Source organism: Chelonia mydas, chromosome 9 (genome assembly GCF_015237465.2).
Source record: "Chelonia mydas isolate rCheMyd1 chromosome 9, rCheMyd1.pri.v2, whole genome shotgun sequence".
NCBI lineage: Eukaryota > Metazoa > Chordata > Testudines > Cheloniidae > Chelonia > Chelonia mydas.
Genome location: NC_057855.1, coordinates 45,926,273 through 45,948,945, shown reverse-complemented (window position 1 = coordinate 45,948,945; position 22,673 = coordinate 45,926,273). Strand labels below are relative to the sequence as shown.

The 22,673-nt window shown below is 46.1% G+C and overlaps 1 protein-coding gene across 2 annotated transcripts in view; it reads right to left on the bottom strand.

The window, feature by feature from the left end:
* HS6ST1 (heparan sulfate 6-O-sulfotransferase 1) overlaps positions 1-17,483 on the bottom strand; it is a 272,141-nt gene extending 254,658 nt beyond the window's left edge. Inside the window, exon 1 of one of the 2 annotated variants that reach the window (XM_027818393.3) lies at positions 16,564-17,483. In XM_027818393.3, coding sequence (XP_027674194.2) covers positions 16,564-17,081 — 518 coding nt within the window. In that variant the 5' untranslated portion in view covers positions 17,082-17,483. The remainder of the gene's footprint in view (positions 1-16,563) is intronic. The other variant, XM_007052581.4, reaches the window with a different exon arrangement.
* Between the last annotated feature and the right edge of the window lie 5,190 nt (positions 17,484-22,673).

Genomic DNA, 22,673 nt, shown 5'->3' with positions numbered 1-22,673 from the left:
TGGGGAAAGTTGGCACTGTGTCTTCCCATTATACCCCTTGTTTAGTTACCTATAGCACGTCAGAACCCCTCCCCCACCCCCCCCAGCTGCTTGTCTGGCAGTTTTTAGAAACGATTCACATGAAAGCTGAATGGACAAAAGAGGTGGAGAGAGAGAGGTAATCACCTGGTTCGCCTCTCACTTGGCTAAGAGGACAAATCACAAATTGCTTCTGGCTGTTTGTTGCCCAGATTAACTCAAATTAACAAGGCACCTGACTTCCTTGAGAAGGGATAAAGGATTTACAGTCCAACACGGCTCATTGCAGAATCTTGTGGTACAATATTTCCCAAGAACTCTCTCAAACACGCATTTGTTGCACAAGCCCCTAGAGGGGGGCTGAACAGTTCAGGTGCTTAGTACCCGTAATGAGCTGTAGAAATTTTCACCTCTAGGTGACTAGTTTGAATCTGGCCCAGACCATTGCAATGAGGAGTTGGAGGCAGGCAGGTCAGCAAACAGAAGAGGTAGCCTACTCTAGTGGACTAAGCATTGGGCAGAGAGTAGGATTTCTGTATTCCAATCCCAGCTCTGACACTGACTCTTTCTGAAGGCTGAGTCAAGTTACTTATTTTACCTATATTAAGCTTTTTTGCCATACATTTCCACCATTACTATCAATCATTTTTATTACATAAGAGCCCTAATCATGGAGCAGGATAAAAAGAGGATCCCTGCCCTAAGGCACTTACAAGCTAAGTACAGGACAAGAGACCCAGATGGATACAGATGTGAGAGGATAAGGAAACAACGAGACACTACTGGTCAACATGATAGGCAGAGATCTCAGTGCACCAGCAGCCTAACCGTCGTCAGATAGTTTTTTAGGCATCACAGCAAAGACAAGTTTTAAGGAGGGAGATGAAGGACAACGAAGTAGCTTTGCAGATGTTTAAGGGAAGCTTCTCCCATACATAAGTAGAAGCCTGGGACAAAGTATGTTGGTGCTTGTTAAATTTTCAAATCAGTGGGTGATGGAAGTTGGCCTTGTTGGCAGACCAGAGGTGGAAGTCGATACCTTAATAATTTATGAGAGATAGGCAGGGTTAGGTTTGGTCATGAAGGACCTTGAAATTGAAGACTAGTTGCTTATTGTTTAATGCAACAGAGAATGGGAGCCAGTGGAAGAATGCAAAGAGAAGGTGATGTGGTCAAAACAATAAGCTAAGAAAAACTATCTTTGCAGCAGCATTCTGCACGGACATGAGGAGAGCAAGACTGCATTTGTCAGGGCCACAGAAGAGGATATTGCAGTAACTGAGACACAAGAGAACGAAAGCCTGGACAAGAGTTTTAGCTCTGTGGATGGAAAGGAAAGACAAGGTTGCAGGAAGCTCATAGAGATGTTATGCAGAAAGAACTGGCAAGACTTAGACACAGCCTGGATGTAAGACCCTAGAAAGAACTCACCATTGAAGGAAGGTAATGTCCAGGTTATGGACCCAAGTGACAGGCAGGATGCTGGTGTTGTCCACAGTGATTGAGAAGGAGGTGGGGAAGAGGTCTGAGGGGAAACATTAGGAGCTCTGTTTTGGCCATGTTGAGCTACAACTGATGACTGGACAACCATGAGGAGACGTCAGAGTGATAGGCTATGATTTTAGTTTGGACTGAAGGAGACAGATCTGAAGAAGAGAGGTAGATCTGTGATTTGCCAGCACAGGTATGGTTGTTGAATTTGTATTTACAGAGATGATTACCCAGAGACAAAGTGCAGAGGGAGAAGAAAAGGGAACCACAGAGAGCCCTGAGGGGAACCCCACCCCCCCAGAAAGATGGGGGGGGGGTGAACATGCTGAAGGAGCAGTTGGAAAGGCAGGAAGAAAACCAGAAGAGGGCTGAGTCACAAAAGCCAAGGATGGACAAGGTAAGAAGAAGGAAAGCATGGTCCCCAGTATCAAATGCAGCTGACAGCTTGGAGGATGATGAGGATGGAGGACTGATTCAGAGGTATGGCCAGGAATGAATCTTTAGATGCTTTGGTGAGAACGGTCTCCACAGAGTGCCAGGGGTGAAATCTGGATCAGAGAGGGTATTACCATCCCTACCAGTGATTCAGCAACACTAGTTCGGCAAGAGCCCTGTTATAGCCACGGTGCTGCTGGCATTGTAATTGCCCCACCAGATACATCAACTCTGAGCCAGTCAGACAACATGACTGTTTCACCTCCAGCAGCTCCTCGCCCCACCTCTGTTGCCAACACCACTTGTACTAGTGCTCCACCATTGCTGCCACTGGTGGGGTTGAACTGGTGGTAGCAAGAGTTTGGATTTTGTGGCAAAAAAGCTTAGTGCAGAAACTGCCTTAGGCCATGCCTACAGCAGGAAAAAAAGTATATTTTTAAACCTATACTAGTAGCTGGTCGTAACTGGCTGAAATCGGTACAAACTCCGATGAAATTGGGGCAAATCTTCAGTGTAGACAAGCCTGAGGTAGCTCATTTTGGGGATACTGCAAAGAACTAGCTGACACCACCCTGAATATCCTAAAGTCAACCACATGCCCAGTGATGTGCGCTCAGTGTAGCAGAGTCATTACTGTTTGGATGGAGTGAGAAAGGAGAGGTTTCAAAGACCTACACAAAGGCCATCTGCTCTGAAAGGGCTTCTCTGCATTTGTGTATGTGCTTTGGTATGGGGCCTTGAGTGTGGAGTATTTTCCTTTACATAGATTTTCATTTAAGTAGACTCTACTGTACTTGATTAAGCCAAAGTAGACAGCATAAATCTATTCATTTTTGCCTCTTGTGCAACAACATGAATTACATCTGTCTCTTTGCTTTGGAGAGACCTAGTTAAGGGAGATGAAAAAAAAGTAGCACAAGAGTAATCCCGTCTTTTCCAGTTTAAAGCATGTTAACAGGAGAGATGGTTTACCCGTTATGATTACAGTTTATGATCCTTGTGCTCCTAATTCTTCCAGCGTCTCCACAAGTAAAGCAAAGGATCTCAGTGAACTGATGAGTCAGCAAGCTACTGCTGTCGTCTGTCCTAGGGAGCATTGATTTTTTTTCGAATACTTGCAGTACAGGGTTGTTGTTACCCTAACTGAAATCTTTACTGAAGGTGAGAGGGTCACACAGCAAGAGCTTCTAGTTTAAACATAAAAAAAAGTCAATTCAACTTTTATAGTATTTGTTTGGGTCCACCTACCCCCACCTCCCAAGAGGCCTGAGGAGAAAAACACAAAAATGACTCTTGAGAGAGAGAGAACGAATGAGAGAGAGAGAGAAAACGAGAACAGACACAATGGAACACAGACTTAAAAAAAGAATCTTGCAGGTTTTACAAGGAAACTTGCAACAAATCTTTTTGAGGATTTTACTGGAGTCACCTGTCTTATACCTGTTTACTCCTAATAATGTTAGAGCTATAAGCCTTAAATTAACAAGAGTAATTAATGATTTTGAGTGCCTAACTTGAGATAAAGTCAATTTCCAAAAGGGAGGGTATTCAGCACTTTCTGAAAGTCAGGCCCTCAAAAGGGGTCTCCAGTTAGGCATCCAAAGATCACTAGTCACTTTTGAAAACGGAGACCATACTGTATTTTATTGGCAGAAGAGTTTAGAAGTTTTAGTTAATACTTCAAGATTAGCATTACTAATTTTCCTGAAAAGACTATAAAAACAAAACCACAAACAAGGCCCAAAAAGTTCTAGTAAAATCTAACCCAAAATATGACAGGGTTTTTTAATAAGTCACAGTGCAGCAAAAGAAATGCTAATGCTGTACTCTGCGATGAAGTGTAATCAAAGACTTTCCAGTTAATAAGCTGGAGAAGAGTTATGCAACAAAATGTAGCATCAGACCACAAAAAAGTTAATTGCAAATCACCAAGTTCTTGTTTAAAATGGCAGGAAATTGCCAAACATTTCCTCTATAAAAAGGCAGACGAGTATTATGACAGGTTTATCATTAACCAAGGGTAGAGGACAAAGCAGCAGGAAAAATATGTTCAGATGCATTTAAGAAATCATCTTAAGGCACATCAGCTGATTCTGGAGGCAACAGAATGGGTGTGCAGGTAGGGAATATATATGAAAAATATAATCTTGAGATTTAGGTTAGAGGTGCCAGACAGTTCCCACTCAAGACTTATTTCAGATTAACACCAGCAGCTGTCTGACCCCTCTGTAGGATAATGCTCACCAACATTTGTGGTGCCTTGTGTATAGTGAAAGCACTACACAATTGCTATGATCAATGACTTCACCTTAGGGCTAGAGGTGTGAGACAGAAGCCCTCTAACCTCTTTTTAGGGTAAGGGCTAGAAAGGCTGCCTGTCTCACACCTCTAATCAGAAGTTCCCAGCAGCAGGACAGCATACAGAACACAACCTCAGGCCCTACCCCTTAAATTATGCCCTTATGTGCAGCATATAATACAAATAATCACAACCAAACCCCATTAAGGGTGGATTTTTTAAAATCCATGTTTAGTGTGCACCACCATTTCTTAACATAGGTTGTTTATTTTTCAGCAGAGACTAGATTGTTAGGAGACAAACGACAAGGACTAGGAGCTGCTGAGTGCTCCCTCCTTTGGCGATATCATAACCAGACCAAGTGCAGCATCAATTCACACCTGAAACCTGAAGTGCTGCAGAATAGACTGATTAAGGTCCTGGTCTCTTGATGGCAATAATTCCCTAAGGATTATGCACAGGGATAGAGAGCACTCTGTATAGAATCCAATTTCTGTACTGAGGGGATAGCAGGAGGGTAGAAATGTACAAAAAGCAAAGAAAATGCAATTACAGGGTCTGTGTCACCCTAGAACTGCACTAATCAGAAAGTCCACTGATCAATCAATAGTTCTAAGTCCATTAGGAATGAAGGAAAACAAAACAAAAAAGTCGATACAGACAGCCATGGTCTCAGAGCCAACAGGATCTTCACTTCTGTATCCCCCTTCCCCCACTTTTCTATGGAATCAGAAACATCAGTATCATTTCCTTCCATCCCAACCCCAAGCAAAATTCCACTAAAGAATCCTGACTCAACAGCTATACCCACTGCAACTATTAACAGTGGAGAACATGACAAGTAGCCTTGCTCCATGAAGAACAATTCTAAATTAACCAAGGAAAGTCCCCCTCCCCCAATCCTAATATTTCTAAGGAACTTAAATGCAACCAGGGCTCAACTTTATGGAAACGCAAAGTTTGGGGCAAGAGGAATATGCCATTTGGCTTTTTGAAGTAACCACACACACCCTATAGAGGTTCTGTTTACTCCTAGAACATTCAACTACAATTTTTGCCATGCATATGATAATATTATTAGTACTCTGAAACAAGTAACCGCCCATGGGAAAATAGAAGAAGAGACAAACAACAGCCCTGATTCTGCAAGTGACTGAAGCCAACGGCGTTATGATGCCACTCCACAAGCACCATAGTCCCCATTAAAGGTAATCCAATAGCAAAATGGGTAGCAGGCAGGCAAACACACCAAACACAATGGATAGGACACAGCAAACCAGTGGTTTGCAAACTGCAGGTTGCAACCCAGTACCAGGTCGCAGAATGTAAGGCACTGGGTCGTGGCAGCTATGGTCAGCACTGCCAGCCGGGCTGTTAAAAGTCCTTTGGGCGGTGATGCCTGGCTAAGGCAGACTAGTCCCTACCTGCTCTGACATGGCATTGTGCCCTGGAAGCAGCCAGCAGCAGGTCCAGCTCCTCGGCGTGGAGCCAGGGGGCTCCGCACACTGCCCCCGCCCCGAGCACCGGCTCCGCACTCCCACTGGCCAGAAACCCGCTCCTGAACCCCATCCCCAGCTCCACCCCAGAGCCTGCACCCCCAGTCCAGAGCCCTGACCGCCTCCCACAACCCGACCCGCTGCCCCAGCACTGAGCCCTCCCCAACCCAGAGCCCCCTCCTGCACCCCGAATCCCTCATCACCGGCCCCACCCCAACCCTCTGTCCCAGCCCTGAGCCCCTCCCACACACCAAACCCCTCATCCCCAGCTCCCGTTGGGTCATGGGCATCAACAATTTTCTTCAACTGGGTCGCCAGAAAAAAAGTTTGAAAACCACTGCACTAAACCAATCATATAAGCCTACCCGAACTTGAACCAGCTATTTCTTGTTTATTCATCAAACCACAGCTGTACAGTCAAACTGCTTCCAGGCCAAAACAGCTGTCATACCACAACCACACAACTATTGACCAACATCTATCTCAAACCTCTGTGTAAGCTCAAAAGGTTGTCTCTCTCACCAACAGAAGTTGGTCCAATAAAAGACATTACCTCCCCCACCTTGTCTCTCTAATATCACAAGCCTAGTCACAGTTGTGAACAAATGTATTAGAAACAGATTAACAAGCAATCATCCATGACCATGTGCAGCAGCAGCCATAAACAAGGTTCAGATAGGGCAAGTGGTCAGCAGATGGGGATATCACAGAAAGCGAAGTGATCAAAGCGATAAGTCACACTCGCAGACACAACACAAAACTATGTTCTTTTAGAAGACTGGGTCTCCACTCAGCTTTGTTCGGCTACAAACATCCTTCCAGAGCGAATCGCAGAAATCCTGCATTACGATGTATGTGTGCCAGCAAAGGCTTTAAGCTGTCTCCAGTGCACTTATACAGAGCCTGCAAGTTCATTAAGAGCCCACTCCTGCAAGTCAGTGGAAGTTTCACACGAAAAGGTGTCCAGTCTCTCCTTAGTTTGGGGTGGGGGTGATTGGATTGCTCAAAAAGAGAGTCACAGGAACCTCTAGATTACAAGGGGAGATTCCTCCCGCAGTGCTTTCCTAAAGAGAAGAACGAAGGTAATTACCAATGAAACAAAAATCCTTCATTCCTCCCCTTCAGGGAGAGACTCCTCGGGATACACAGCAAACATGCCCTGCTCGGTCATGCCAGGTAAGTGCGCAGCTGCTTTATCAGGTCTTAGTCACTTTGGGCGCATGCACTTTGTTTACTAAAGGTTAACATAAAGCCACTGCAAAGCTTCTTAGTCACAGATCCCCCCACAAGCGTGCATAGACAGATCCGAAGCTAGTATTGATCAGGGCCGCGCTAGCTTGCAATAGGTATGCGTGCATCATTTTCAGTGGTAATATATATTGCAGGATTTGTCACTCCACTTTCCTTAGGTCTACCCACTCCCAGTCAGGGACATTCCAACATGACATTACACTCTGTAGACCAGGATGTCCTACCTAGGGCTCTCTGTGGAATGAAAGTGATTAGTTTTGGAAATTTTGCATTCACTTGTGGTGTGACAATTATAAGTAACATAGGGTCCACTATACAGGAACAATTACATTTTTAAAGGAGTCTGTCTCTTTACATTTGCTTTACTTTTCAACATGTAATACACACCACTGAGCAGTCAACAAGATTCAAATTTTAAAATCTTTTAGCAAAAGCCTTTAGCTCTGAAATGTCCTCTTTTTCATGTTAAAAGATTTGTGATTGCCTGGCGTCTTATTTCTAATATCACATGTCTACAGATTGTACCCCTTGCTGGCTCTGAAAGGGTGAGGGGCAGAATCAAAGCGAGGATAAACTAACAAAGACGACCTGTGGACATGGAATGGGGGGGAAAAAATCATTTTTCTTACACAAGTATAATTAAAATGACTAAAGCAATGTAGTGTTTCAAAATCAGATGAACCCAAGTGGACACTAAAGCAGGGACAAACCTAAGGAGTCATCCTTCCCACTTTGCCAGCAAAGGACAGACATTCCAATAGTAATTAAACCTGATATATGACATTAGAAGGGCCCTAGGTGACTCAGGTGAACAGAACACCTTAATTCTCGGACAGCAGTTTTGTTTTTGTTTTTTTAATTAGCCAAAACCTTGACCTCAATGACTAACCTAATTCAATGATTTACAATCCACCAAGCTAAAACAGTCTCAGCTGTGGAGAACGGACCATTTAAGATCCATCTGTCTTGGCTAGGGTGACCATATTTCCCAAAGGGAAAATGGGACATCCCCAGTCACTTGCCCAAGCCCTACCACCACACGCAAGACTGTTGCCCGGTTGCTGGAACCCTGTGCCATCCCCCACATGCTGGAACGCTGCCTCCCCCACCAACCCTATTTCCCCCCCTGTGCAGGGCTACCATCTCCGCTCACCCCCCCTGCACATTCCTCCACACCCCACTTTTCTGACAAAAGTGGGCATTTGTCCCATTTGCTCTTGCCAACTGATCAAGTCGGCAAGAGCAAACGGGACAAATGCCGACATTTGCCAAAAAGTCAGGATGGCTGGGACAGGGCTTAAAAAGGGGACTGTCCCTGCCAAAACATGACATGTGGTCACCCTACTCTTGGCTGTAGAAATCAGGGCAACTGGATGCAACATGTAGGGGGTTCCATATCTGGCCAACTGGCTGTAACACACCTGGGCGGCAAAGGAATTCAGTTTCCCACATTCCAAAGGCCTTTCTCTCCTCTCACTTTCAATAGTTTTGCCCTGTTACCATTCAACTGCTTTCAGCAGAATTATTCCAGAGCCACACTGGTGTAGCTGACTTGTGAACAATGCCCCTAGCTCTCTGCACACACACATCCAATATGAAACTGCGAAAGTTCACACTTCAGAAAAATCAAACTGGCAAAAACCCTCCATATGGCTGGGCTCTGTGAATTGTTTCTTTTAATAAAATAAAATAAAAACCTGCACAAAACAAACACTGTAAACAGCTTGCCCGAGAGACTCCAGAATCCAGGCAAACGGATTTGCTTAACTATGGGTGTTACCGAAAACCTACAACAGACATCTGGGATTTTGCATTTTAATGTTCATATATGGTATTTTATTGTTTGTAAAGAATTCAAATCCAGATGAGGATGGGGAGGGGTTTTCTTTTTTTGTATTTGTGATCACAAAAAAAAGTGCCTGTCAATTTCTTGAGCATAGTGTGAAATGTAGATTAAAAGCTCAGCAGGTGAACTTCTGTGACAGACTCGCATATAAACGCATACACAAAGCCAAGATTAAGTTAGCCTCTTGAGGAGGCTCATTAAAAAAAAGAAAATAAAAGAAGCAATCTACACAGTGCTTGAAACAGAAATTAAATGGCAGTGGAGAGCATCACAATTCCAGTGTTCTGCCAAATATGCAGCCTATCCTAAAGCAACTAGAAGCTTGAGCCGAACGGATATTTAAAGCTGTTACATGCCTTATAAACCATCTCCATGTGAACAATGAATCTTCAGGAAAATAACCAGTTTACATGCTCTTGTTTTGAAACAAAGAAGAATGAACCAGTAGGGATAGCTATAAAGATTGTTTTCCGTGAGGAGATGTGGGGAGAATAAGGGAATGGATCTCCCTTAGCTTAAATTTATTTATGTCCTTATTGTTCCCACAGAACACAATTAAAAAGGGGAGGCAACAGGCTCATATGTGAAGTGCCCTACAAGAAGGTCTTGAGAACTTCTAACTCTTCACAGTCCTTGGCACAGAGAGTGATAGGTGCAGCAGGCAGAGTGAAACACCACAGTGCCATTAGGGCAGTGGTCCCCAAAACTGTGGGACACGCCTCCCAAGGGGGGCACAGAGGAACATCTGGTGGGGCACATGGGGGCAGGTCAGCCCCCAAAAGGAGTGGGGACAGAATGTCACCCAGCTCCACTCTGCCCCAACACAGCTCCACCCCTTGCTCTGTCCCTAGCCCAGCTCTGCCATCATTCCCTCTCCACCCCCAGGCCAGCTCCGCCTTTGCCCCATAACCCAGCTTTGCCCGCCAGCTCCTCTGCTGAGCCAACTGTGCAGTAATGGAGGGGGGGAGGGGAAGATACAGACAGATTCCATTACTGGTAAGGGGGGTGTGACAGAAAAAGTTTGGGCACCACTGCATTAGGGGCTCATCCAGGAATCTTTCCATTCATTTCAAGGGCTTTAGATCAGTGGTATTCAACCTTTTTTTTCCATTTGCAGACCCTAAAATAATTTCAAATGGAGGTGCGAACCTCTTTGGAAATCTTCCACATAGTCTGTAGACCCCCAGCAGTCCACAGACCACAGGTTGAAAACTACTGATTTAGATCAAGTCCTGAGTGAAGAAAGCCAAAGTAAGACCGGCTTACTTTGCACATTCTATTAATAGTGACAATTAGGCTAAAGAACTGAGTTGATGCAAAATATAATGGTGTGAAGATTTTAAAAAGCAACTCAAGGTTTTGGGCATCTCAATTTTAGATGCTTAACTTGAGACAAATGGAAGATTGTAGATAATGTACACTTTTGGTTCACAATGGAGCTCACTTTAGTTCCAAATGTTACAAGCACAGAAGTCGTCAATCTATTCCTTTTATTGCATGTGAACAAAACAACATTTACTTCAAGAAATGCTTGCCCAAAAATCATTTACAAGTGTCTTTTATATACAAAGCATGGCAAACAATCACTCAAAGACAACAAAACAGCATAAACTTTAAGTGCGCTGACCCACTGGAGCTAAAAATGTCTGTCTCTTATTTACCATATCAATGCAAAAAAAAAAAAAAAAAAAAACCAAACGAAACAAAACAAAAACCCAGGAATTTGCAGTCTTTGGACATTCTAGCACTCCCCATCGTTAAGGCCAGCTCAGAGCAGCAGAACAATAAAAAGAGCCAAGTGCATTGTAAATTTATGTACCATGCCTAGGTTATGGAATGTAGTGCAATAGGGCACTACGCAGTGATAAAGCTGCATTCCTTTCAAAGTTAACAGCTTTTAGCTCATGATTTGTACATGTGGGCATTTCTGAATGACCTTCAAGCTTTCCAAGACTACTGGAAGGCACAATGTTAGACAGATTTTTAATCAGATGATAGCTGTTGTGTTTTGGGCAACAAACGTCGCTTTTGCAGTCTTCTAACACTGATGCAATAGCTGGAAAGAGCAACGTTGTCAAACTTCACTGTACAGGCCCAGATTAACTCTCCAGTGGGCCTGGGGGCTCCTAGATTTTGTGGGTCCCCAGGGGGTTTCGAGTGGGCTTAGGACTGGGGTGTAGGAGAGGGTGCAGCTCCAGCTGGAGGGGTGGGCTCTGGGGTGGAGACAGGGATGGGACAGGGGGTTGGGATGCTCGGGGACCGGTGTCTGGCCCGCAGTGTGGAGATTTGCCGCGGGCCGGATGGAAAGAAGCAGTGGGCCGCATCCAGCCTGCAGGGCCCCCTCTTAGCTTGAGGCCCTGGGCTGCAGCCCCTAAAGCCCCTACATTAATCCAGCCCTGTCACTGTACATACTGAATATAAAGGAAGGAACTGAATGTTCTGAAAGGTGAATTTCATGTCTGCACTGCAGAAGAGCTATAAAAGTAACTTTAGAATTCTGAAGTCTTACTGCGTTCAAGCAGACCCAGATGGTTCTGTCTTGAGCTTGTTCAAGTGAAAATTTCGTAGTCAAATCCTATTTCAACACTAGCCTCTCTCGAAAGCACAGGTCGCATAAAAAACAAGCTACTGTTTTGATGGCCAAGATACATTATTCAGAGCAGAGAAATGAAGTGATATGATTGCTAGTGTACTGGAAATAATGCAAGAAGGTATACTATTTCATCTGAACAAATGAAATTCACTACATCACTGATTTTAAACAAACATCTCTCATTTATGAATCCTGATTTCATTACAAGCCAGAGAAATGTTATCTTTTTGTGAAGATGCCTTACGAACACAATGAACTGTACTTCATTACAATAGAGCACTGTGCTAGGACAATATTACAAAGTCAACTGGTAGCTGTTTATTGTACCAAAATCATCCCCGGTTCAAAATTAATGAAAGACCAAGCACAGTGTGTGTAAACAAACCAAGATTACTATAATCAGATTACCTAAACCTCCACATCATAGCCCCAACATTTCTGAAAATCAAGTCCTAATCCAACCTAATCTGTGGGGTAACAGAAACAAAGAGACAACAGCACTGAGCAAAACTAGTATTAGGATACACTCAGTGGTGGATTTAGAGTTAGTGGGGCCCTGTGCGCAGCTTCATTTTCGGGGGGGGAGGACCTCAGGACCCAGCCAAGAAAAAGAACATTCTTTTTTTCCTTCATCCTCCTCCTATAAGTAATGGGAAGTAAATGAAAATAAAGTAAGGTACCTTGATTGGGGCAGCGGGTTGGGGTGTGGGAGTGGGTGCAGGGGTCGGGGCTCTGAGAGGGAGTTTGGGTGCTGGGTAGGGGCTCTGGGCTGGAGCAGGGGGCTGTGTGTGAGAAGGAAGCAGCATTTACCTTGGGTGGCGTGGCTCCCAAAGCGAACAGCACATCCCCCCCTCTGGCAGCGGCTCCTACGCAGGGGGCGCAAGGGGTCTCCATGCACCGCTGACTGCAGGCACTGCCCCCAGAGCTCCCATTGTCCACAGTTCCCAGCCAATGGGAGCTGTGTAGTCGGCACTCATGGCGAGGGCAGCTCATGGAGAAACACCCCCTCCCCAGGGGCCGCAGGGACATGCCGGAACGGCGTGGAGGGAGGGAGGGAAGGAGGGTGGGAGGCATAGCAGGCAAGGAGCCGCCTTAGCCCTGCTGCTGACACATCTCTGTGCACCCCTGGGGGGGAGAGGGACATCAGGTCTCCATGCACTGCCCGGGGCAGGAGCAGTGCACAGAGTCGCCTCCCCTCACCCCGCCAGGGGTGCACAGAAACATGCCAGCACCCGGCCACTTCCAGGAGCGGCATGGGGCCACCAGCCACAGCATGCAGGCAGCCTGCCTGCCTGAGCTCTGCTTTGTCGCAGGCCGGGGACTCAGGGGCAGGTTGTCAGGTGAGATTTGTCCTGCATTTTGGCAGGCCCCTTGTCATTGGGGGTCCCATGCCACTACACGGTTTGTTTCATGATAAATCCACTCCTGGATACACTGGGGGATGAGATCATTTTCTCGATATATTTTGAATAAGGATAGTTTAAAAAGCGTCAAATGCCCTAAATCTTAAAAAACAAATACTAGAGAGAAAACAACCTCATTCAAAAACTACTGAAAAGGTGCAATACTTAGTAGCTGCTTCTGAAGTGCCTACAAAATACACTGAGGATTCTTCCACAGAATCCATTCTCCAAAGTGGAACATCTTCAGTAAGAACTAATTATTAAGCCTTTAAGGTTAAAGGTAACTGAGCAACCATGTAATAGGACCCTTACTATAATGTTCACAATCTGGAGCTTCATTACAACAGCATTATTCTGTTCTGTATTAACTGTATGAAAAAGCAAGGAGAGTAGGATTAAATACTGAAGGTAGAGTAGGTTTAAGTACAACAGAGGCTCCTGAGCAGATGGGTGTCTGGATAGATCCATAAATCTGTCTTTATGGCAGGTTACCAGTTTGCTAACTGGGTGCCAGGGTTCACAGACCAGGTTTTTACCAGATTTGAACTTTGAGCAGTTTTCATTTCAGCACTTCACTAAACCACATCAGCAACAGGACAGGTGAAGGGTATTTTGTTTATAAATGTTTACAAGTGCCTTAAAAATAAAAGATCACAAGGAAAACCTGAGAGGACTCGATCCCTCTGCCTACATGCCCTGATTTGCCATTCCCAGGTCAGCCAGCATGACAGTGACTCAAGTATAGTATTAGGATGACTAACACTGAAACTGACTGAGATCCGTTGAAAGGAGCAGTAATCATAACAGAGGCAATAAAGAATACACTAATAACTGCATACTCCTCCGAGGACAAGACCGACTAAAATGGTTTAAAATGCAGAAGAAAGAAGAACAGCGATGCTAAAACATAGACTTGCTCTAAGGCTGCCGTTCAGTAAAGGGATTATTACGTATGCTATTAAAGACATATATACAGCACATGGCATTAACAAATGATTGCATAAAATGTTGCATAGCTCTGAGAATTAAACTTACGGAACAAATTATACAAGCGATAGTAATAACAACAACAGTGATTTACATTCACTAAAGAGATTGTGCACGGTATTTCCAATGATAGGGATCAGCTAAAAAAACTACCAGACCTCTTAGACTCAAAGACATAAAAATACGTTAAATTAGGGAAGCAGGAATAAGAACAATTGGAGATGCCTTTAAACAAGCCAATTTAAATTTACATAGATTATTATAAATTATTATCTTGAGAGCAAGTTAAGACTGGGGCAGTGGAATGAAGGATACAAGAAGACAGGAATGCAATAGGCTTTGGTGTCCGTGTGAGAGGGGCTGGGGGTCGGATCGGGCGTGTGTAAGGATGAAATTTTGAGCGAGTTGTCTTGCCTGGGATTTTGGGGTGATGCTCTCTCTCTTGTCCAAGTGGAAGACAGAGAGATAAAGGGGATGTAGGTTGAGGTTTGCAGGAGAAATGTACTGTTTTCAGCTAAGGCTTTTGAAGCACCACTCACTGTGCAATGAAAAGGATAGGAACTGAAGGGGGGATATAGAGTGGGTGTAGGGCTGTATAGGGGTATGCAAACTGGAATATGGGGGTGATTGTGCGCATACGTGTAGGAAGGGGGGTTAAGTGTGCAGGGGATTGGTGGTCTTGCGTCTCTCTTGCCTGCGATGGAGGGTGTACGGGTTTAGCTGGGGTATAGGAGGATTTGGGATGCACAGAGTAAGGTAGCTATATAGGCTACAAGGGAAGGATAAGGCTGGGCTGAGGAGTGGAGGGTGCACAAGATGGGATGTGGGGGTGCAGAGAGGAGGTTCAATGAATGCAATGGGGTGAGCTAGAGTGCAAAGAAGAGGTGCAGTACCTGTAATAATGTGGGCAGAGGGGGTGCCTGGGCTAGGGGTGCAGAGGGCAGGTGCAGTTTGTGTCATGGTGAGGGCTATGGGTGCAGATGGATGCATGCTGTGGGGGTACAGAGGGCAGGTGGTCTGAGCTGGGGGTGCAGAGAGATGATGCAGTGCATGCCATGGATGTGGCAGAGGGGGTGTCTGGGTTGAGGGTACAGAGGAGAGTGCATGCATGCTGTGGGGTGCAGAGGTGGGTGGCCAGGCTGGGGTGCAGAGGACAGGGGCATGTACGCAGTAGGGTGAGCAGAGGATGCAGACAAGAGTAGCGTATGCCGTGGGGTAGGCTGGAGATATGCATAGGAAAGTGCAGTGAATGCCATGGGCTGGGCTGGGGGTGCCTAGAAAAATGAAGTGTATGCTCTGGGGGTACAAAAGACGGTGCCTGGTCTGGGGGTAGAGAGAGGGGTGCGGCACATGAAGAAGGGGAGCCTGGGCTGGGGGTGAAACGCACACTGTGGAGGTTCAAAGGAGGTAGCTGGTGGTGCAGAGTTCAGTGCCCCTGAGTAAGCACGCAGAGGGGGGTGCAGTGAGGGGTGCCCAGGTTGGGGGTAGAGAGGAGTCCAGCGCATGCATGTGAATACCTGGGCAGGAGGTGCAGTGCATACTGTGGGGGTGCAGAGAAGATGCCCAGGCTCAGGGTGCAGAGAAGTGCAGTGGAAATGAAGAGAGAGGTGCCAAGGGGGTGCAGTGCATGCTGTGGAGGTGAAGAGGGGGTGCTGGGGGTGCAAAGGAGTGCAGTGCATGCTGTGGGCTGGGATGCAGAGAGGAGTACAGTGCAAGCCAAGGGTGTGCTGAGGGGGTTCCCAGGCTGGGGGTGTAGAGGGAGATACCAAGGGGGATGCAGTGCATGCCATGAGTGTGGGGGGGGGGGCATTCCCATGCTGGGGGTGCAGTGCATGCTGCAGGCTGAGCATGCAGCGAGGGATTCAGATGGAAATAAGCTGCACGCTGTGAAGGTGCAGAGGGGAGTTCCCGGGCTGGGGGTCTAGGCGAGTGTAGTGCATGTCCACAGGCAGGACTGGGGTGCAGAGAGTACAGCGAGGGGTTCCCATGGTGGGGATGTAAGGCATGCCCACAGGCTGGGCTGGGAGTGCAGAAGGGAGTACAGTGTTCACCGTGAGTGTGCAGAGGAGAGTTCCCGGGCTGGGGGTGCAGGTGAGTGCAGTGCACACCATGAGGGTGCAGGGGTTCCCGTGGCGGGGGTGCAAGGCATGCCCACAGGCTGGGCTGGGAGTGCAGAGGGGAGTACAGTGTTCACCGTGAGTGTGCAGAGGAGAGTTCCCGGGCTGGGGGTGCAGGTGAGTGCAGTGCACACCATGAGGGTGCAGGGGTTCCCGTGGTGGGGGTGCAAGGCATGCCCACAGGCTGGGCTGGGAGTGCAGAAGGGAGTACAGTGTTCACCGTGAGTGTGTAGAGGAGAGTGTCCGGGCTGGGGGTGCAGGTGAGTGCAGTGCACACCATGAGGGTGCAGGGGTTCCCGTGGTGGGGGTGCAAGGCATGCCCACAGGCTGGGCTGGGAGTGCAGAGGGGAGTACAGTGTTCACCGTGAGTGTGCAGAGGAGAGTTCCCAGGCTGGGGGTGCAGGTGAGTGCAGTGCACACCATGAGGGTGCAGGGGTTCCCGTGGTGGGGGTGCAAAGCATGCCCACAGGCTGGGCTGGGAGTGCAGAGGGGAGTACAGTGTTCACCGTGAGTGTGCAGAGGAGAGTTCCCGGGCTGGGGGTGCAGTGCTCACCGTGGGGGGGGGGGCGGTTTCCCGTGGTCGGGATGCAAAGCATGCCCTCGGGCTGGGCTAGGGGTGCCGCTCACCTGGGGGCTTTAAGCGCGGCGCTCTCCCTCTTGTCCAGCACGCCGGGCACGCAACTGGTGAGCTCGGTCCAGTCGGCGTGCAGCCCGCAGCTCCAGCCGGTGGAGAAGCGCGAGAAGAGCCAGGTCTCCCGGCGGTTGGGCCGGTAGCAGGTGCACTTCTTCTGCCCGGGCCGGCAGTCGCAGGGCACCTCGAGCCGCACGTTCTGCACCAGGTGGCGGCCGAAGGTGGTGCCGCCCGTCTTCTGGATGTGCAGGAAGACGATCACGTCCTCGCCCTTCATGTCGAAGGCGAGCGCCCGCTCCAGCGCCCGCACGGGGAAGTAGTACTTCTTGACATAGTGCGGGTCCGGCGTGGGGAAGAGGTCCAGCTCCTCGGCCGGGGCGCGGCCGCTGGGCGCCCCCAGGCTCAGCCCCGGCCCCACGTACTGGTACAGGATGAGCATGAAGCACACCGAGCCGGCCACGATCAGCAAGAACTTGCTGGTCCTTTCAACCATGCTCCTGCCAGCGCGCCTCATGTGTCACCATCTCCCGGGGGTGGGCACGGTCCGGTCCCGTCCCCCCACAGCGGCTGGCACCTGGGGCAAGCCCCCCCTTCCTCCTCCTCCGGCGAGCGGTCCGGGGCGCTGCGGTGCGGGGCAGAGCGAGCGCCCGGCGGGTAGCAGCCCCCTCCCCGGTCGGTGTGTTCTCTCCCCAGGACTCGCGGGCCGGGAGGCGCGCGGCTGCCGGGGACGGGGGGACTGGCTCGAGCCCTTCCTGCCTCTAGCGCGAGCCCACCATGATCGGAGCCCAGCATGCACAGCGCCGGCGCCGCTCGCTCCGCTCCGCTCTCCGCGGCAGGCTCGAGCCGACAGCAGCAGCGCGAGGCAGAGAGAGAGAGAGAGAGCGAGAGCAAAGCCCCGCAGCCCTTTCAGCTCTCAGGTTGCAAGCACCCGCCCGCAGCCTTTTTTCCCCCCTCCCCCTTTCCACTTCCCACACACAGCCGCTGGCTCCGCTTGTGGAGCTCTCAAGGCGCCCAGACTTTTACAGTTCTCCTCAGGGAGCAGCAGGACGGACCCCTTTGCCCCCGCCCCACCGGGTTGCCAAGGTGTAGCGCTGCTAAGCTGTGGCCATTGAAATAAGGGAGATTTCAAAGGCAGGAGGGGAAATTTGGGGGAGGCCGTAAAGGTCTCGTGGAAACACTCTGCAATGCAACCATCCCTCCAAGGAGAGCCTTTGCATGCAGCCTTGAATATCACCTGCAACGAGAGAGGTTTGGCACAGCTGAGTTTCTATATTTCTCCTCCCTTTTTGAAACAAAATTACACAGGTGCTGCTGGAACGGGGGTGCCCTGGCTTAAAGTGGATCCATCATATACAGGGATTACAGTTCGATTCAATGGCTCCCAGCACCTCTGCAAAATTATTAGCACCGAAGGGCATTTGCATGAAAACAGAGTAGTGCTCTCCGAATAGATCTGCTCCTTCCCCAGGGGACGCTGTACGCCTCTTGTTCTGATGTCACACAACTGGGTGCCGCAGACTTTATTCTGATGTCTCAGTGAGGCTTATGATGTCTGTGGGTGGGAAAGAAAGAGCAAGCATGTGTGATAAACTTTATTGCGGGGGGGAGGGGAGATGTTTTCATTTGTGAGCCCTGTAATTTTTTAAAAAAGGGAAGAGGTGGTTGGCCTAAAAGCAAAGTCAGTGGATGTGGTATCGACAGAAAAGCATTTATAATTACAATGCTTTTGCAAAGTTATCAGCAAAGACTCCTGCTCAAAATTAACCCTGGCAGGGAATCCAGTTACAACATAATAGTTCCCTGCATGGTTAAAAGATGGTCAGGGAACATAGGAATTGCTATGCTGGATCAATCACAGCCCACCTAGTGCATTATTCTGTATATGACAGTGATCAGCACTGCATGCTCAAGAGGAAGATGCAGGAAACTCCTCAATAAGCAAATAATCTTCAGTGACTAAAGTAGGATTGTGTTTATAGCTAGGCAAATGCTTAGACACCGTAAACAGGGTCTAAGTGAATAAAATAAACACTGCTTGAAAACTTTGAGGAGTTCCTTCCCATACCAGAAGAAGGAGGGTCTAGTGGTTAGGGTGTTCGCTTGGGAGACCCAGGTTTAATTACCTCCTGTGCCACAGACTTCCTGGATGACCTCAGGCAGGTCAGTTAGTATCTGTGCCTCAGTTTCCCATCTGTAAAATGAGGATGAAAGCATTTCCTTACCTCACAGGGGTGTTGTGTGGATAAATACATTGAAGATTGTAAGACACTTAGATACTAATGTGATGGGAATCATGTAAGTACCCAACCTAGGAATAGGTTATTCTCGATGCAGAGTCCCGGATACCAGAAAATGCCTCATTATATTTTATTTTCTGTAATTATTTCTATGCTCTATGTTTTCATGCATTTCCACTGATCATTTAATTTAGCTATGTTATGACTAAATTTCAAAGAGTCACTAGTTCTTTTCCTCCACCAAAAATAGCCACCAAGTTTATATAAAGTGTAAATAAATAAAATGTAGGTCACATCTTGCAAAGAGCTGGGTCCTATTTATAAGGAGTAAGGAGAAAATGAGAGACAAGAGCTTAGCCTGAACAGTATTACCAATAAATCTGCTGGATTTTGAGATGACTGCATTACTCACTAGTTGCAGAGCTACAGTGAGTTATGTAGCTCTTCCCAAACAAGTAACAATAAAATCTTTATAGCACCCCAATGCTTCATATATTGTGTTTATGCCATTTATTTTGTTTGATAAATTCCTTTTAAAAGTCTGCTTCTGATTTTTCCCTTTTCATGTATGTTAGAAACTCCAGAAACAATGATGTCATTGTTATATGCAGTGCTTAGCAGCATCTGCAAATGTAGCATAAACTCAGTTTAAGGTCTGAAATTTATATTTTGATTTGGAAATATGGGCATTTATGTGATGGTTTATGTAAGTGGTTGGAATATATGCTGTATCATAAAAACTACAAAGTAGTTCTTGGTATTGATGTTTGTCTCTGGTTGTAAAAGACTATAACCAGTAGAAATAGCCCATTGTGTTAATTCCAGTTACATGGTTATTTATTGTTAATGACTTGATGGTAACTCCAAGATAGAGAATATTTTAAAATTTTTGTTTAGCTATGATAGATTCATGAAAAGTTGTAAAGGTGGCGATGTTCCATTAGATTCTATTACTGGTTTTTATTTGTGGTGAGCATACCATATGTTATTTTGTGATAGAATACACTAAAATATAATTTACAGAACATAAACCCAGCCACAGAAGAAAATTCAGAGATATAGTTGAAAATCTTGTGTTTTCTGTACTATAGCACCTTTCGTCCAGAAGGATTGCAGAATGGTTAACATACTGGAAGTATAAGGAATTATTGTACACTTCTGAAATGCATCAGAACATAAGACTAGCCATGATGGGTCAGACCAATGGTCTATCTAGCCCAGTGTCCTGCCTTCTGACAGTGGTCTGGGCCAGATGCTTCAGAGGGAATGAATAGAACAAGGCAATTAACAAGTGATTTACTCCTGTCATCCAGTCCCAGCTTCTGGCAGTCAGAGGTTTAAGGACTCCCAGAGCATGAGGTTGTGCCCCTGACCATCTTGGCTAAAAGCCATTGATGGGTCTATCTTCCATGAACTTATCTGATTCTTGTTTGAACCCAATCATACTTTTGGCCTTCACAACATCCTCATGAACAAGTTCCAGAGGTTGACTGTATGTTGTATAAAGAAGTACTTCCTTATGTTTGTTCTAAACCTGCTGCCTATTATTCATTGGGTGACCTCTGGTGCTTGTGTTATGTGTAGCAATAAATAACACATCCTTATTCACTTTCTCCACTCCATTCATGATTTTATAGACCTCTATCATAACCCCCTGAGTTGTCTCTTTTCTAAGCTGAACATTCACACTTTTTAAAATCTCTCCTCATATGGAAGCTGTTCCATTCCCCTAATAATTTTTGTTGCCCTTCTCTGTACTTTTTCCAATTCTAATACCTCTTTTTTGAGACAGGGCAACCAGAACTGCATGCAGTATTCAAGGTGTGGGTGTACCATGAATTTATATAGTGGCATTATGCTATTTTCTGTCTTATTATCTATTCCTTTCCTAATAGTTCCTAACATTCTGTTCGTTTTTTTGACTGCCGCAGTGCCGCTGCACATTGAGTGGATGTTTTCAGAGAACTATTCACGCTGACTTCAAGATCTCTTTCTTGAGAGGTAACAGCTAATTTAGACCCCATCATTTTGTATGTATAATTGGGATTATGTTTTCCATCAATGGGACAAGGTAGGTGAGGTAAAAATCTTTTACTGGACCAACTTCTGTTGGCAAGAAGAATACCTGAAGAGCAGCTCTGCATGGCTCGAAAGCTTGTCTCTCTCACCAACAGAAGTTGGTCTAAAAGATATTATCTCACCCACCTCGTCCCTCTAATATCCTGGGACCCACACTCAACTACACTTCATTGAAATCAATGTGAGTTAGGCACTTAATTATCTTTGAGGGCCTGGGCCAAAACCCCCAACATCAATGGGAGTTTCCCCAAGCAAGGATCATATACTGGGTTAAATCTGCAGCACATTTGGCCAGCATTATATATTGGCTGGAGGGGAAAAACACATAAAACCCACCACATCCTTGGATTCTGGGAGGTTAGATCTTGCACAGGGGACCAATGTATTTTTTTTTAAACAAAAAATATACAAAAACCTCATAACTAGGACAGCATGAACAGGCTAAGCAGTGGGGCAAACTGTTATCAGTTAGTGCAAATCTGGAATATTTAATTTGTCACTCCTGATTTATGCCAGTGTAACAGAAGAATTTGGCCCAATCCATGCAAGCACAGAGATTGTGGCTGGGATTTTCAGAAGAACCCAGTTGATTTAGGAACAAAAATTCCATTGATTTTTCAATGAGAATTGAGTTCCTGAATCACAGTTGAAAGTCTATCCTTTTTTGTAGCTTTCCTCATATAAACCCATATTTGTGATAACTGATGTACTTAATCTGTAATTACAATTACCAAAACAATGTTATCATTTGCCACAAACACATTTAAACCAGCAGCACGTATGTGACGGAGTATAAATCAAATTGTAACAGGTACCAAAACTTCATGGTCTCAAGGCGCACAGCACGAGAGAGCATGGTCTAAGCTGATAAAGCACAGGACTGAAATTAGGTGATCTGGATCACATGCATGGGGAGCTTGCACAGTGCTTTGAATGAGTAAGGACTAAGAATTTTATTGAGTGTTATTTCCAGCTCTGTCCCCTGGGCACATCACCTCACCAAAATTAAGCCTCACAACATCCAAGTGGTATTCCATTTCACAGAAGGGAAACTGAGACACAGAGGTGACCTTTTCAGAGCCTTTAACGGAGCATGTGGGACAGCAATCTAGAAGTATTATTAGTATATGTTGCTGCCAAAGAAAATGCTGATAAACTCTTCTGGCAAGATGTATTTATTCCTTGTTTAATCATAAGTGATCAAAATAAAAATAAAAATAACTGACAAATACAGGAAAAACTCAAAATTGGATATTGTATCCTGAATCTTGCTACATTTGGTGTATTTATGCAAATTTCATGATTTTTGAATGCTGCAGGTTGGCAATATGAACATCTAGTCAATTTTACAAAATGCATTTTTTGCCCATTTTTCTGGGTTTAGTGGTTTTGTAAAATTTTTCCCATTTAAAAAAAGTTTCCTCTCTATTGCTGCAAACGAGACACGCAAACTGGGGGAAAAGTGGCTGACTGGACATGTAGTTTTACTGTAAAATCAAAGTGCTTTCATATGCACAAAGTGAACTGCAAGAGAAAAATGTTTTCTTCCAGTGTCTTTGTTTGAGATTTTAGGTGTTACTTCTTATGACGAGCTATATTATACCATCAAATTCGACATAAGTAAGAGGTCAGTGATCCTAAAGTGGGCAAGATTTTCAGACAGATGTAGGGTCTTAAAATTGATAGTTCCCCTTAAGTGTGATATGCTGTTGGTTTTCATCAGTAAGGAGATCGGGGGTTTCTCTTGACGAGGAAGAATGGTTGAGTTTAGATCAAGTGTTACCTAATTT